The 15,091-nt window shown below is 47.6% G+C and overlaps 1 protein-coding gene across 2 annotated transcripts in view; it reads left to right on the top strand.

The window, feature by feature from the left end:
• Nucleotides 1–279: 279 nt before the first annotated feature.
• Nucleotides 280–15,091, top strand: part of CLU (clusterin) — an 18,234-nt gene continuing 3,422 nt past the window's right edge. The window contains exons 1-7 of one of the 2 annotated variants that reach the window (XM_019636192.1): nt 280–387; nt 4,021–4,152; nt 5,409–5,557; nt 7,674–7,844; nt 9,356–9,761; nt 10,868–10,972; nt 13,679–13,908. In XM_019636192.1, the coding sequence (XP_019491737.1) occupies nt 4,059–4,152; nt 5,409–5,557; nt 7,674–7,844; nt 9,356–9,761; nt 10,868–10,972; nt 13,679–13,908 (1,155 nt within the window). In that variant the 5' untranslated portion in view covers nt 280–387; nt 4,021–4,058. Of the gene's footprint in view, nt 388–527; nt 551–4,020; nt 4,153–5,408; nt 5,558–7,673; nt 7,845–9,355; nt 9,762–10,867; nt 10,973–13,678; nt 13,909–15,091 lie in introns of those variants that run through there. The other variant, XM_019636193.1, reaches the window with a different exon arrangement.

Genomic DNA, 15,091 nt, shown 5'->3' with positions numbered 1-15,091 from the left:
TATGTACGTGTACTTTAGTTAACTCAGGCACTTCCCTGGTGAACGCGCAGCCCCCCCCCGCCCCCCCCAGCTCTCAGCCCCAGGGGAGCTGTGCACTGAGACTCCCAGGGTCTATAGCCCCAGGAGCCTGCGCGGTCTTTCGCGGTGCTGCTGCGCCCCCCGGCGCCTCGGCTGGGTGCTGCACCAGATCTCGCACCCCCGCCCCCTTCGCGAGCCAGCTTCCAGAAAGCTCCTGGTGCATTCCCCGGCATTCTTTGGGCGTGAGTCATGCAGGTTTGCAGACAGCCCCAAAGGGGGAGTATACGTAGCAGAGCGCTATAAATACTGGCGCTGCTCTGTGCTCACGACGCCGCGTCGCCAGGAGGAGCGCACGGGTACCACTGACCGGTGAGATGTCCCTACCTTTCCTAACCCTGCGCAGAGCCGCAGAACCTCACCGGGACCAATGGGCGGGCGGGCAAGGGTGGCAAGTAGGCAAGGAGAGGACGGTCGCTAGTAGTCACAGGGCTGGCAGAGCTGCGCTTGGATGGAGTAGAGGGAACCTGGGAAGGTAGGTGGCTGGAGCCCCATCATCAGGCAGCCGAGCAGGGGGCCAAATTGCTGGGGATGGTGCACAGGCTGGGACTCAGCTCATTAGCTCCAACCACAATTCTGTGGGGAAATAAGACAGGTGTAATGATCCCCTTTTTGCAAAGATGGGGAAAACTGAGACTTGGAGGCCCACGCTGGTGAATTGGCAGAGCCGGCCTGCACACAGGGCCTTCCTGCAGCATCTTCCTTGTAAAGGTACCATCTTCAGCGGTGGTTGTCAGCTTGCGTGCATGAGTCATCTTGTTTGCTTCAGAATTTTCTAGTTCCCTGGGTAGTGTGTTTATAAGTATGATGTTTTGATTTAAGTATATGTTGCAACCACTTAAATCCTACCCTTTTTGCTCCCTAATGTACTAGGGTACATCAGAGGAAAGTCACACAACCTACATCAGACCTCAGACGTCTGATTCAACCGTCTCATTTTATAGATGATAATCTGAGGCCTGGGGAGGTTTAGGACCAGCTGCAAAGATAAATAGCAAGTAGGTGTCAGAATTGAGATTAGAACCAAAGCCTCTTGACTTTCCAGAATTTCAGGACCTACTGAAAAAAAGCTGATTATTTATTATTATTATTATTATTATTATTATTATTATTGAGAGGTTAGGAATTTAAGAGTAAGTACAGACACTTTAAAGACACTTTAAATTGTCTGTAAGTACAGACAATTTAAAAGTAAGTACAGACACTTTTGCTCGTGAGAATATCCATTATAATAATAGTTGGAAATTACAATTTGAATGTCCAACCTTGTGGGACAGCAAAATAGAATACATCAGGAAATGGACTATTCTATAGCCACAAAAGTGTGCTTTGAAAGAATATTTGATACAGTGGATGTAAAGGATCTGACTGTATACAAATGCAGAAGAAATAGAAGGAACTATACCACAGCGCTGATAGTTGCCTCTGGAGAGTGTGAATTACATGTGAAATATTTTTTTTCTTTTTGGTTTAGTTTTCTATATTTGGGGAGAAAGTAGGGTAGGAGCTTGGGCTCTGGGCTGTAAACCCTGTGGCTTACTAGCTGTGTATCCGCTTTACTTAGGTCCCCGTGTCCTCCCGAGGCTCCCTCTGCATGATTTAAGCCCTCCTAGGAGGGGAAGGGCTGCCCAATGGTGGGGAGAGGAAGGCCTTGGGTGGCTTGTCTAATCAGAGAAGTTGGCAGCCAGATGCCCAGGCCAGGAGATGAGAGGGGAGGCGAGTCAGTGCAACAGGATGGCAGGTTGCCGTGCTGCCACTGTCCTAGTGCCATCCTTGGACTAGCAGTACCAATATCACCTGCAAGCTTGTTAGAGAAAAACAGATTCTGAATTAGAATCAGCATTCTAATAAGACCCCAGATGATTCGTAGCCAGTCATTTTACGAAGGCAAAGCCACACAGTCAGAAAGGGACGACAGGTGGCCTCTGTGTGCCTGCGTCTGTTCCTTTGTCCCTCCCCAAACCTGTCACCTGCTCCCACTCCCCCCGAGACATATTGCTGATGTTCACGCTTGGTCCTACATCAAGTTCTGAAGTAGTCAGAATTCACTCTGATTATATACGACCCTGTGTGTACAGAACGCATTCACATCTCTGAGGTCTCACCTCAGGTTCATTTTACAGACAGAGAAACTGAGGCTCAGAGACTTAAGTGACTCAGCATCGTGAGAAGAACACTGGACTGGGGAGCTGAGAGAACTGGGTTCTCATCCTGGGGTTGCCACGAGCTTGCTCCCTTGGGGGAGCTCCATCCTGTCTCTGGGATCGGCCTCCCCTCTGCGGTGGAGGGATTGGGCAGAAGACTGATCTCTTTCCTGGTTCAGAGCTGGATGGCTCCCCATGAGCCCCAGGTTCCTGGTGGGAGACCCTGTACTAACTGCTGAGCTCTCAGACTCCTCATCCAGTGCTCTTGCCTTTGGCTGTCCTCCCTCTGCTTTCCTCAGGGTCCAATACCCTGCCTTCAGGGTTTCTCCGAAGTCATTGCTACCAGGGGCCTTGCCTGGAATGGTGTATTTCTCTGGCTTTGTCTGGCCTGGCAGAAGCTCTGTCCCTGCTTCAGGCGTTTCAGGCCTCAGTGAGCAGCTAGGGCAAAGCCTGTCTGACGGGGACCTTCTGGCAGGCCTGAAATAGTGCCCTGGCTCAGACACCCACCCTGTGTTTGTGGAAGGCCATGACCCACTCCCTCTCCCACGCTGCTCCTATGCTCTGCGCAGTTCGTTCAGGAACCACAACTCGGCTGCCTTACTAGCGACTTTTCAGGAGAGGCTTGTCTTATTAATGTTCTCCCAAGCATCCAGATGGGCCCGCTGAGCTGAGAGCGGTTTTTGGATGTGCACGATTTCAGGAAGGGGGCACCCCACCTCCCCGTTCTGTTATAGGAAATGGGTGAGTTTAGATAAGCAGTTGGGGGGGGGGAGGTGCGGATTACAAGGGGAGGGGTTTCTGTTTTATGCAACAACTTCAGCTTCTGGGAAAGGGTCTATTGTGTAAGACCAGCTGTCGCCAGGCTCAGGGCAGCAAGCCCAGAGTGATGGCAGCAGCGCCTTGGCAGGGCACCCTACCGTGGTTTTAAGGTTTAGAGCGACTGGGTCATGTGAAAGGGACCTGGGAGAGCAGAGGCACATGTCTTCTCAGAGGGACTGCTCCTGGGGAGGCATCAGGGCCCAAGTGCCCCTTGGTCCCAACGTTAACCCTTGACTTTGCCCCTCCCCGCTCTACTCCCTGAAGACAATTGTCCTTCCCTGCTGGCTTTATTCTTTATGTATATCCCCAAGTCTCAAGTCTCACACTAGGGGTGTCAAATGGATTTATTTTTTTGTGGTGACCCAAAGGGTTAGCTGTCAGTTCCTCAGACCCTTGAAACCAGTTTTAGGTGGTGCCAAGGCTCAGTGGGGAGAAATGCTGTGAGTGATGCTTGCTGTGGCCAGGTTAGGGATGCACATGGCAGCGGGGCTGTCTGAGCTCTGGGATGCAGTCCCCACTTGATGGGGGGACAGGAGAGGGCCAGGTGAGTGATCTAAGAGCGGTGTTTTCAGGGTTTGTCTGATATGAGCCGGCATCATCAGACTGCTTTCTGGATGCAGAAAGCGTGTCTGCCTTGTTCAGACATCTTTACCTATTGTGAGGAAGGAGGCAGAGGAAGGCTTGGACCTGAGCCCACGGCTCTGACTCCAGAATCCTTGTTTCTTCTGTGTTACGCGGCTGCCCTGTGGCTCCTCCCGGTACCCACTGCCTCCACTTTCTTTTGAAAGTGTCCGTTGGCAAGTCTGATCTTTCCTCCCAACTTCCCCCGGGGATAAAAATGCAGCGATGCCAGCTGAGCGGGGATAGCTCAGGGCAAGGTCTCTGCAGGACTCCTGGGAAGCTGCTGCCGGCGACAAGCTGGGCCGGAAACCAGCAGCCTGTCTAGCTGTTACCATGACAGTCTCCTGTGCTCTACAAACAGAGGCGTGCTAGGATTCCAGAACTGCAGAAGGAAGCAAGATGAAGACTCTACTTCTGTTGGTGGGGCTGCTGGTGACCTGGGAGAGTGGGCAGGTGCTGGGCGAACAGGAAGTCTCAGAGAGAGAGCTCCAGGGTAAGTAGACCAGAGTGTCCCTCTTGTCACCCTTGCTGTCAGGGCCTTAAAGACCATTTTGTCCTGTGCATCAGGTCTTAATTTATTCTGCCGGGCCCTTCTCTGAGCCTCCCCTCCCCTGCCACCTGGCCTAGGCTCTTTGTGGTCAAGGTGGCTTCAGGCCTTTTTAGGTATATCAAAAGCCATTCCTAGCTGCTATGTCTCATTTGGCTGTTCCCTTCCCAGTCTGCATGGCCCGGCACCCACGCCTCCTCCATGAAAGTCCATGAAGCCTGGACTGTTTGAGCCTTTGTGGAACTCCCTTTTTTGAGTTCTCATTCCCACCCAGGAAACCATGCTCTGTATTCTCTGCTCACAGGGCAGGGACAGTGAACTGTCATTCAATACGAGGTTTGTCATCCTTCAGAACCCAGCTGGTGGTCCCCTCTTCTGCCAGGCCTTTCCTGAAACCAGTCCTCCCTCCACTTCACTCTCGTCCTACTAGCTGACACGTCCTTTGGGTAGTAGTTAAAAACCCAAACTTTGAGATCAAACCCTGATAGGAGTCTGTTTCTGCCACTCACTCCCTGTATGACCCTGGGCCACTATCTTGACCTCACTGGGCTTTCTTTTGCCCATTTATGCAATGGGGATGACGATGGTGCCAGCAGTATTAAAGAAAATGCACGTGAGGTGTTTATCTCAGTGCTTTAGCTGGCACTTCATTGACATCATCTGATTGCATTTGTCACACAGGGTTGCGTCTTGGTCACAGTCTCCTTGAGGAACAGTGCTATTAATTCATCTTTGTGTCTCCATCACCGTGCACTGGAGAAAAGTTCAGATGTTTGGTTAAACTGAATTCCAGAAAGACTTGTATCCGAAAGAACAGTATTCCATATTTTGATGCTTAACAGGTTACACTTCCAGGATTTTTTTCCCCCTTGAAATTGTCTTCTGCAGCCGGGTAGGCTTGTTCTCCAGCCCGCAGGGGCAGGCGTAGTGCCATTGATCCTCCTCTGGGGGTGTGCCTGCTCCTGTGGTTTGTGTTTCGGAATAGCTGGTGCTGTCAGTTCTTGGACCCTGGGCCCACAATGAGCCCTGTGATAGGAACTTGTGTCAGGGCAAAGTTGGGGCCTGAAGGCTGCCTGCCAGGGGATTCCCAGCTTTTACAGTCCCTGGACCCAACTGCCTTTCTGACCATTCCAGCTGGTTCCAGGGTTATATCTCCAGCGCCATCTCTTGCCTCATTCTGCCTCCCTGCCCTTCTCTTGCAGAAATGTCTACCGAGGGGACTAAATACGTTAATAAGGAAGTTAAAAATTCCCTCAAGGAGCTGAAACAGATAAAGACCCTAATGGAACACAAAAATGATGAGCGCAAATCACTGCTCGGCAACTTAGAGGAAGCCAGGAAGAAGAAAGAGGTAAGAAACAACCAGGTGACCACGCACCCACTGGAGGGGAGAGAGGGTGGAGTCCTGGCTCCTCTAGGGGTGTCCTGCTGGGATGCCTTGGTGACCCTCAGTCCTTCCAGGGCTGTGTCACCTGATGCTAGGACTGTAGTTAAGAAACCAGGAGAGTTTATTTGCTTTTGAAAGCTTCAAAGGGTGAGATCTTGGATCTGCTTTTGCTACTAGCCTGGCCCAGGGCTTGATGCCCAGATTCACTACAATAAATTTTTCTAAACCCTAACTATGGTCAAGTTCCAAGGTAAGCTTTGGATAGGGTCTGTCACAGGGAGGGACGGGGAGGGCACTTTACCTTCAGAGAGCTTATCTAGTAGGGGTAATACCTTTGGGGTTAAGGCAGGCACACACTGTATTTCGCCCCATGTCTTTATAAAGTTTTGGACTACTTCATAAAGAGACCCCTAAGTCCAATAGTGAGCATAGTAGGTCTAGACTGTGCTTCATGATTCAACGAAACTAAAACACTATGATTCAACGAATAACTTACTTTAAAAATCAATAGTCTTCTTAAAGGTACCCTAAAAGCCCACTCCCATGGCCACCCTACGAAGGAGACACTAAGATGGGGCCACCTGCCACCTCCAGGATTCATAATGCATGGTGAAAACATTTTGAAGGCTCTGAGAAGTTCTGCACAAAAGAAATCCATGGAACTTCATGTAACCCTGTGTTTTCCAAACAAATTGACCAGGGAATCCAGTTTTTTTTTTTTCTTGATAGCTTTTAGCACAATTTCATGGAAGCCACTTAAGGAAATGCTGGCTTAGATGCAGCTTTAACTTTCTTTGAAACTTAATGTCCTTTCTTGGCATCAGTATTAGTTCTCACAATTCTATGAGAATCCTCAAATAGCTCCTGTGGGAGGGGCAAGTGTTGTTCTCGAATTTTCATAGTTAACGTTGGAGTTTGATATTTGACAATCCAGATTTTCTGATAAAGCTCATCAAGTTTGGAAAAAGACTCCCTTACTTCTTAGCTGAGGAATATGTGAAACTGAAAGACAGGAAGTGACCGGCATAGTTGACACCTGTGAATTGGTTCAGTGGAAGGTGTGGTGGCCTTCCCTAGCTCAGAGCAGGGGACAGAGAGCAGGATGAGCATAACTCGAACTCTTCCTGGTCAGATCTTCACAGTGTCTTCATGGTCTCGTTCATTATTCTTTGAAGAGTAATACGCTCATTCATCAAGATTTTAATATAGAAAAGTAGACGAGGAAAAGGTTTTCCATAACCCTTATGCTTGAGGACAATTCACTGTTAACATCTGATCTGTTTCTTACTACTTTTTTCCTCTATACTTTTTGTGACAGTGGCTATATTCAAAACCATAAATTTTTAACATGAGAAATGCTTACCATACTATTAAAACTTATTATAAACATCCCTTGTAATGCTGTACCTATCTACCCTTTGTGTACCACGATTTGCTTAGTGTATTCCCTAGTTTTTTGAGTATCTGAATTAATTCTAGGTGATTTTTAATTTTTAAAAATTTTTATTTATTTATTTATTTATTTAGGCCATAAATGCATATGGGAACAAATATCTTTAGGCAGAAGGATTTGCCCTTTATTGCAGGAATTCTGTGGCATAGATTTTTCTAGAATTATTGGATCGAATGAAATGGACGTGGTCGAGAGTTTCGGTAGTTGTGGTGACTTTGATTTTGAAAGCCTGCCTATTCCTGTTGCATGCCAGGGACCATGGTTCCAATAGAAACATAAGATTCAGGGAGCCCCAGAAGCTTTGGAAGATGACAGTTAAACCCCAGAAGCCGAGCATAGGAAGTGAGGCATAAGTGAGAGGTAAATCCTGGGGTAAAGACTCTTAAGTGCGGCGTCAGACAAGGAAATGTCCACGTGGGTTCTAGTGGCTGGGGAGGACTAAGGGACCAATGGGTCTTGAAGATGAGAGGATGTTTAAAACTAGGTGGGAAGGGAATTCTAGGTAGGCGAAAGAGGGAATGAATGAGCCAGAGCAGGGGTGGTAATCAGCACACCGTGTGGCCAGCCTTGGGAAGGGTAAAGCCTGTGGTTTCTGTGTGGCTAACCTGGCCTCATGTCCTCCTGTAGGAGGCCCTAACTGATACCAAGGATGCTGAAATGAAACTGAAGGCGTCCCAGGAGGTGTGCAATGAGACCATGATGGCCCTCTGGGAGGAGTGTAAGCCCTGCCTGAAACAGACCTGCATGAAGTTCTACGCGCGCGTCTGCAGAAGCGGCTCAGGGCTGGTCGGCCGCCAGGTGAAAAGGGAAAAAAACGCTCCTTGAGTAGAGCCGGGGCTCTGAATGGGGGAATGAGGAGAACAAAATATTTCTGTCATTCTGCACTTAATTCCAGTGTGTGTGGGGGGGCTTTTCCCACACCAAGCAGGTTTCTGACACCAGTAGGGTGTCCCACAGTGGAACTCAGTTTTGACACTGTCTACCCAGAGATAGCGTCAGATCCCATAGGTGAAGGACTCAGTCCTGCAAGACTGCCCCCACCCACTTCAAATGCCAATCAGAAGTCCAGGTTGTCACCTGGACTTCTGACTGACTGGCTATATAGATTGGAGCTCCCGACCACCCCCTCCTACGGTTTGATGCATTTGCTAGAGTGGCTCACCCAGAGCACAGAGAAACATTTTACTTGCTAGATTGCAGGTTTATTATAAAAGGATAGAACTCAGGGACAGCCAGATGGAAGAGATGCATAGGGCGAAGTATGAGGAAGGGGTGCGAAATGTCCATGCCTTCACCTGGCATGCCGCTCTCCCCAAATCTCCACATGTTCACCAACCCTAGAAACTCCACAAACCTTGTATTTTGGGGTTTTTATGGAGGCTTTATTACATAAGCATAATTGATTAAATCACTGGCCATTGGTGATTGATTCAACCTTTAGCCCCTTTCCCCTCCCCAGAAATCAGGGGGTGGGACTGAAAGTTCCAACCCATGAATTCTGGTTGGTTTCCCTAGCAGCCAGCCTCCATCCTTAGGTGTCTTCCAGTAGTCACCTCATTAACATAACAAAAGACACCTTTATTGTTCTCATCACTGGAAATTCCAAGGCTTTTAGGAACTCTTTGTTAGGAAGTGTGGAAGACGTATATTGTATATTTCTAATTATAAATCACAATATCACAGCTTCATTTCACATGCCGGATGCAATTGATTAGTTCTGGTTGCATTTGGGTCCAGAGCGTCATGATCAATTGGTAATGTCTGCTGTGAGTGGAGAAACGTGGAATCATTAAAAGCATTGGTGCCAGCTATTGGCCATCTCTTAGAAGACTCTTATGGCTTTGTGGCAGAGCAGAATCCTGTGCCCCCAGAAGCAGAAGGAATTAAGAATTTTTAGTACATTAATATTGATCCCATCCTCCCCTGCGGGTCTTGCTCATTGGGACTCACGAATTTTGCTGTTCACTGAAGGCACATCAATTGGCCCTTGGCTGAGCAGGGGTGGGGATCACTGGTGGCCAAAGAGGACCACAGACTCGTCTCAAGTGATGGGCCTTGTGAATGTCTCAGCCTCACAGGCCTTCCTCAACGCTTCCCTATCGGGGTGGGTAGAATGGAAGGGCATTGGCCTGACAGTTCAGAGACCAGGGAGCCAGTCCCAGCAGGGCCTTTGGTCACGTGCTGTGTGACTCTGAGGAGACTCGGGTGCTGTGAGGGGCTGGGCTTGGCCCATCTCAACAAGAGAGAAGCAGAGGAGGCAGGGACTCCAGTGAGCTTCTCCTAACTGTTCCCCATTCTGCCCGTCCCAGCTTGAGGAGTTCCTGAACCAGAGCTCTCCCTTCTACTTATGGATTAACGGGGACCGCATCGACTCTCTGCTGGAAAATGACCGGCAGCAGAACCACGTACTGGACGCCATGGAGGACAGATTCAACCGGGTGTCCAGTATTATGGACGACCTTTTCCAGGATAGTTTCTTCAGCCGGGAGCCCCTGGACACCTTCCACTTCTCACCCTTCGGCTCGTCCCCAAGGAGGCCTTCCTTCTTCCATTCCAAGTCTCGCTTGGCCCGGAACATAATGCCTTTCCCCATGTTCGGACCCCCAAACTTCCCTGACATGTTCCAGTCCTTCTTTGACATGATACACCAGGCTCAACAGGCCATGGATGTCCAATTCCATAGGCCATCCTTCCACTTCCCTGAATTATCAGCAGGTTAGAAAGATGTCTTGTTCCTCCTATGAAGGGATGGAACTAACAGTTGGTTGAGAGACCCATTAGATGCTAAGAACTATGCTGGGACTTGGCATGTATCATCTCGGTTTCCCCCAGCAACCCCATGAGGGTGGTATAACCCCATTTAAGAAGGAGAAAACAATGACGGAGAGATAAAGGAGCGTGCCCATGGTTTTGCAGCTGGTAAAGTGCAAAAGGTCCCCGGTCAAATCTAGCCCTGTAGGACTTGGAGCCTGCGTTCTTTTGAGTTTACCATGTCCCTTCCCGCAACTGATGGGCATTGCATTGACTCCTCTGTCTAGAGAACCAGAACTCTTTCTCTTGGGAACTCAGGTGGCTTTCTGTGGACACCATGCATATATTGGTAACACATTATATAAGCCCATATTACAGTTAAGAAAGCTGTTTGTGATTGTAACCTTAGGGCCTGATAGAGAAATGGCACACAATGAATATTTTTTGAATGAATGAAGTCTTATATGGACACGAAAAGCCAATGCTTTCAGAAATGAGTTCCTTCATTGAACCAATAGACGGTGGTTGGTTGGCCGACTCCATCTCCGAAGTGCTGTAGTTTGGCTTGAAATGGAGTGGAAATACAGGAGCGTGTTGAATTTAACCAGCATCTACTGTATATCCATAACGGGAGGTGGAGGCAGGGGATCCCAGTGTTATAAGGAGACTTTAAGGAGGATCCCATTCCTGCCTTCAAGGGGCTTGCTGACTGGCGAGCGGGAGAGAAATGAGCCAGGTAAAATGCAGAGCAACATGGGTTGTGGTGCCAAAGAGAAGTGCAAACGGTCAAGGGAGTGTGGAGGCAGGCGAGGGCTCGTCAGGTGGAGATGGTGGGAAGGGAGGCCCTACCCAGCTGGGGAAACCCCGGGAAACACCTCCTCGTTCTTCTGCAGGGAGCCCTGATCAGAGGCCCTTGTCTGCAGGCAAATGCCAACCTTCTCTGCCTACAGAACCATCTCAAAGCTCCAGAGAGTGGTGTGCAAGGGGTCCGAGGGATCAGGGTGGCCCCTCACTGTGTCGCTCCGTGTGGTCCCTCAGCCTGACTCCCTCTTTTCCCTGTGTGTCTCCAGAAAATAATGACAGCCGCTCTGTGTGCAAGGAGATCCGCCACAACTCCACGGGATGCCTGAAGATGAAGGACCAGTGTGCCAAGTGCCAGGAGATCCTGTCAGTGGGTGAGTTGGGGAGCCTTGGGTCCCTGGTACCTCAGTGGGGCTGCCTTTATGGGGTCAGATAGCAGGCAGTTCAAGTTCCAGCTCGGCTGCCTTCCAGCTGTGGCACCAAGGGAGGCCCTTGGCCTTGCTCCGCCTGGGCCCCTTATCTGTAGATGAGGGTTAGGGTGCAGAATTGCCCCCTGAAGTCGGGAGACTAAGTATAAAAAGTGCCTACCGCATCGTCCAGCGCGTGGTTCATAGGCAGTCGTGTTTTGAAAGCTGTCATCCTTTGACTTCCCCCAGTTATTCTTTTCCCAAGGGACAAGCACAGTAGACATCCTCATTTTTCCCTGCTGACCATGACATTTTAAATAGTATGTTTTCTGTTTAGCAAATATCACTACCAGGCACTGTCCCCAACACGTTGCAAACAATTGCTCATTTCCTCAAATGACTCTGAGTTGGGTACAGTTATTGTCCCTGCCTTACAGAGGTGCACAATCAGTCAGAGAAAGGTTAAGTAACTTCCCACGGAGAGGGGGTGGGGGAGAGCACAGTGTTTGGGATGTGCTCTTAACTGGTGCTTTGTGTTCTGTCCCAGCACACATGGGTCCCTTAGCCTCCCAGCAATATTGTCTTTGGTTGGTTGGTCCCTGAGGCAAAGGAATAGCTTCCTTCAGCTGTTCCCTTCAGTTTTATCAGATCTGGACACCACCTTGTTTCTTCCTCCTTTGAGAGAACAGCTATCTATAAAAGCACCTAGAACACTTCCTGGCTCACAATAGTCTATGCTCAGAAAGAGTTACTTGTTTCCCTTGTAAATAAGAGGATCAACTTTGCAGCTTTGCTCTTATTTAATACTTTTGAGTTTACCAGGGCAAGCCATCAGGGTCTGGCTAGATATCCTAGCCTCATTCCTATAATTTTAGAAGCCACTGCAAAATAAAGCGCTCTGAGAGGCTGATGTCTGGTGAAGTGTCGATCAATACACAGCTAAGCCTCTTGGGCAATTCCCATAAAATGCCATAGTTAGAATAGCATAAATTACATAGTACTTTGCCACAAGAAAGTTAGTCGGGTTAAGACCAGAAGAAAAAAACGTACAGACACCTAGGCCCAGATGGGCAGCCACTGATCACAGCTTACCTACACAGCTGCCTTCTTTTCTCCATCAGAGAACACTTATCTCTTATTTAAGATGCTTGCAACCAGATGAGCATGTACTGCCCGAGGACCTGGGATTTCTCAACTTCAGCACTATTGACATTTCAGACCAGATCATTCTTTGTTGTCAGGAGCTGTCCTGTGTAGGGTGTTTAGCAGCCTCCTTGGCCTCTACCCACTAGATGCCAGTAGCTGTGCCATCCCAACCCCCTCCCAGACATGATAACCAAAAATGTTTTCAGACGTTGCCAAATGTCCCCTGGAGGGCAGCTTTGCCCCCACTTGGGATCCACTGCCCTAGACTGAATCTCCATTCTCAATGACTTCTCTTATTTTTCAATTATTTCCTGGTTAAAAGAGTGACAGTTATTCATTGTGTATGTTTTCCAAGCTAGCTTCTTGTTAGTAGTTCTGTTTCCTGCCCCACCTAACATTTTATTTTAATACAAAAGATTACATTTAATACAATCATTTAATATAAATGATTACATATAGTTATTTAACATAAACGATCACCGTTCTTCAGTGTGCAAAGATCTCCTTTCCCCTGACTTGCTTGGGTTTGATGTGCTTTCCTTGGAATATTTTTGAAAAATGTAGAGAGAGAAAAAACAGTAGTTTTTAAAAGAGATAGTGGGTAGTTGCCAGCTCTTATCAATGTGACAACCTGCAGTGGGTGCTCAGGGACCAAAAAGAATGAACTCTATCTTCCCTGCTCTCCTGGTGACTTTGGTGACCAGTCATGCTGGGCAGACGGGAAGCCAGGATCCCAGCTACCAGGCTGCTGTGCTTTGTAACTCGAGGGTCCTTTCCATCTCTTCTGCCGCATGCGCTCTTGGGGCCAGAATTTCCAACTCTGCAGATATCCCCAAAAGACAAGGTTGGGGAATTTTCCAGACCCACAAACTCAGACTAGGAAGTTTTAGGAGTCATTTTTGGCCCCCACGATTTGTTCATTCTATGACTTTAGGCAAGTGATTTACTTTTGTGGGCCTCAATTTTATTATTGGGGAAAAAACCAAAATTCATTATTGGTCGTTGTTAGAATACATCTGATTATTAGAGACAATGGATATCCGAAGCACTTATGTGGTATCTGGTCCATCGTAGGCACCACACAAATGGTAGCTATGAGTGGCATTCCCCCTCACCGGAAATGATTGATGGGGCGGCAAGAACAGGCAGGCAGCTCCAGGTCTGAGCACAGAGCCCTGAAATCCGAGCTCCTCAGAGTGTGGTCAGCGCTGTTCACCACCAGTCTCCAAGGAGATAAGGGTCTTGCATCCAAAGATAAGTCAATGATGTCAACTAAGTACACTGTTTAGTTCAGCTGACACTGTTTTCCAGAGCAAGACTTTCTCAATGAAGGAAGCCGCGTGTTAATTTTCATTCTGGGACAAGGTCTTTATGTTGTCCCGGACTGACGACAAACGGTTTGGGGGCTGGCGCTGAGAATAACTCTGCTTTAGGTCCCGGCTGCGTGAACCGGCTTCCATTTGTGTGTCTTCCCTTTTCAGCGTCCCCTTCACATGTTTGCCTTTTGTGTTTTTCATCTTCGGGCAGACTGTTCGGCCACCAACCCTGCTCAGAACCAGCTGCGGCAGGAACTGAACAGTTCCCTCCAGCTTGCGGAGAAGTTCACCGAGCTGTACGACGAGCTGCTGCAGTCCTACCAGCAAAACATGTTCAACACCTCCGCTCTGCTGAAGCAGCTGGACGAGCAGTTCAGCTGGGTGTCCCAGCTGGCTAATCTCACTCAGAACGAAGACCAGTACTCTCTCCATGTCACCACGGTGAGTCCTGTCCCGGCCACACCCTGAAGATGGGGGCCCAAGGTGCAGTCTGCAGTTGATGTGACCCTCCCCTGGGGGTGAAATGGGATGAAGGTGTTTTTTTTTTNGAGGGCTTTTGCTCATTTTTGCTCATTACTCCCAGTAGGATTTGAAAAAGTTTGCATCCTCTCACATATTTTTTAATTGCCATCTGAAAATTATTAAATAATTTATTATTTAATTTTAAAAAGTTATTAAATAATATTAAATAAATAATTTCCAAGAATTTTGTGTATATGTACACAATATACTATATAATATATTATGTATAATATAATTATGTATAATATAATTATATACGATTATGTAACTGTAAGTTTTGGTTTTTTTTCTGGATTCTGGGATTCCCCAGAACAGTGCATTCTTGAATTGTCCCTTGGGCATCCTATAAGCTTGGGGATTTTATATACTGAAGAAACACACCATAAGATTCAGGCTGGGTGAGAGATATGTTTTTCTTTTGCAAAATATATTATTATATACTATATAGTATATACAATATACAGTTTTGTATACATATTATATATAATATATAATATATATATTATATATATTATATATTTATATATATTATATATATATAATACATATACAATATATCTCCAACTTTGGATATCTTTTTGACAAAGCCTAGAAATTTCAGAATCACCTCATTCAGTGTGTGTAAAGTGTAGCCATATAACCTAGTTGGTCACACCTCACCACCCAACCCACCAGTCAAGTCAGACTTACAAACAGAAAAAGGTTAAGTCAGAGTTTTTAAAAATTTAAAAAAACAACCAAAAAAGAAAAATCCATGTTAAGATGCATTCCCATGGCAACTTTTTTATTTCTGAATTTGAATTCACAGGTTGAAGATAAACAGGCCAACAGACAGGTGAGGCCTGAGCCTTGCCAAGTTTGTCCTTACAGGAAATAAGGTGCCACCCTGTGGATGCATCTTTCAGAACCTCTTTTCTGGATTCTGAGACTCCTATAAGTTTAGGGTTTTTTATATGCTGGAGAAATACATCATGTAAGACTCAGGCTGGGCGAGAGGTATGAGTTTCTTTGGCCAAGTCAGAGAAGAGCTATTGTCAATGAGAGATGGGAAGGAAGAGACGGAAGGAAGACGCATCTCAGGCAGGAAATGTTGGAAAAGATG

Source organism: Hipposideros armiger, unplaced genomic scaffold (genome assembly GCF_001890085.2).
Source record: "Hipposideros armiger isolate ML-2016 unplaced genomic scaffold, ASM189008v1 scaffold_27, whole genome shotgun sequence".
In the NCBI taxonomy this organism is placed as follows: Eukaryota; Metazoa; Chordata; class Mammalia; order Chiroptera; family Hipposideridae; genus Hipposideros; species Hipposideros armiger.
This window is presented reverse-complemented; position numbering and strand designations above follow the sequence as displayed.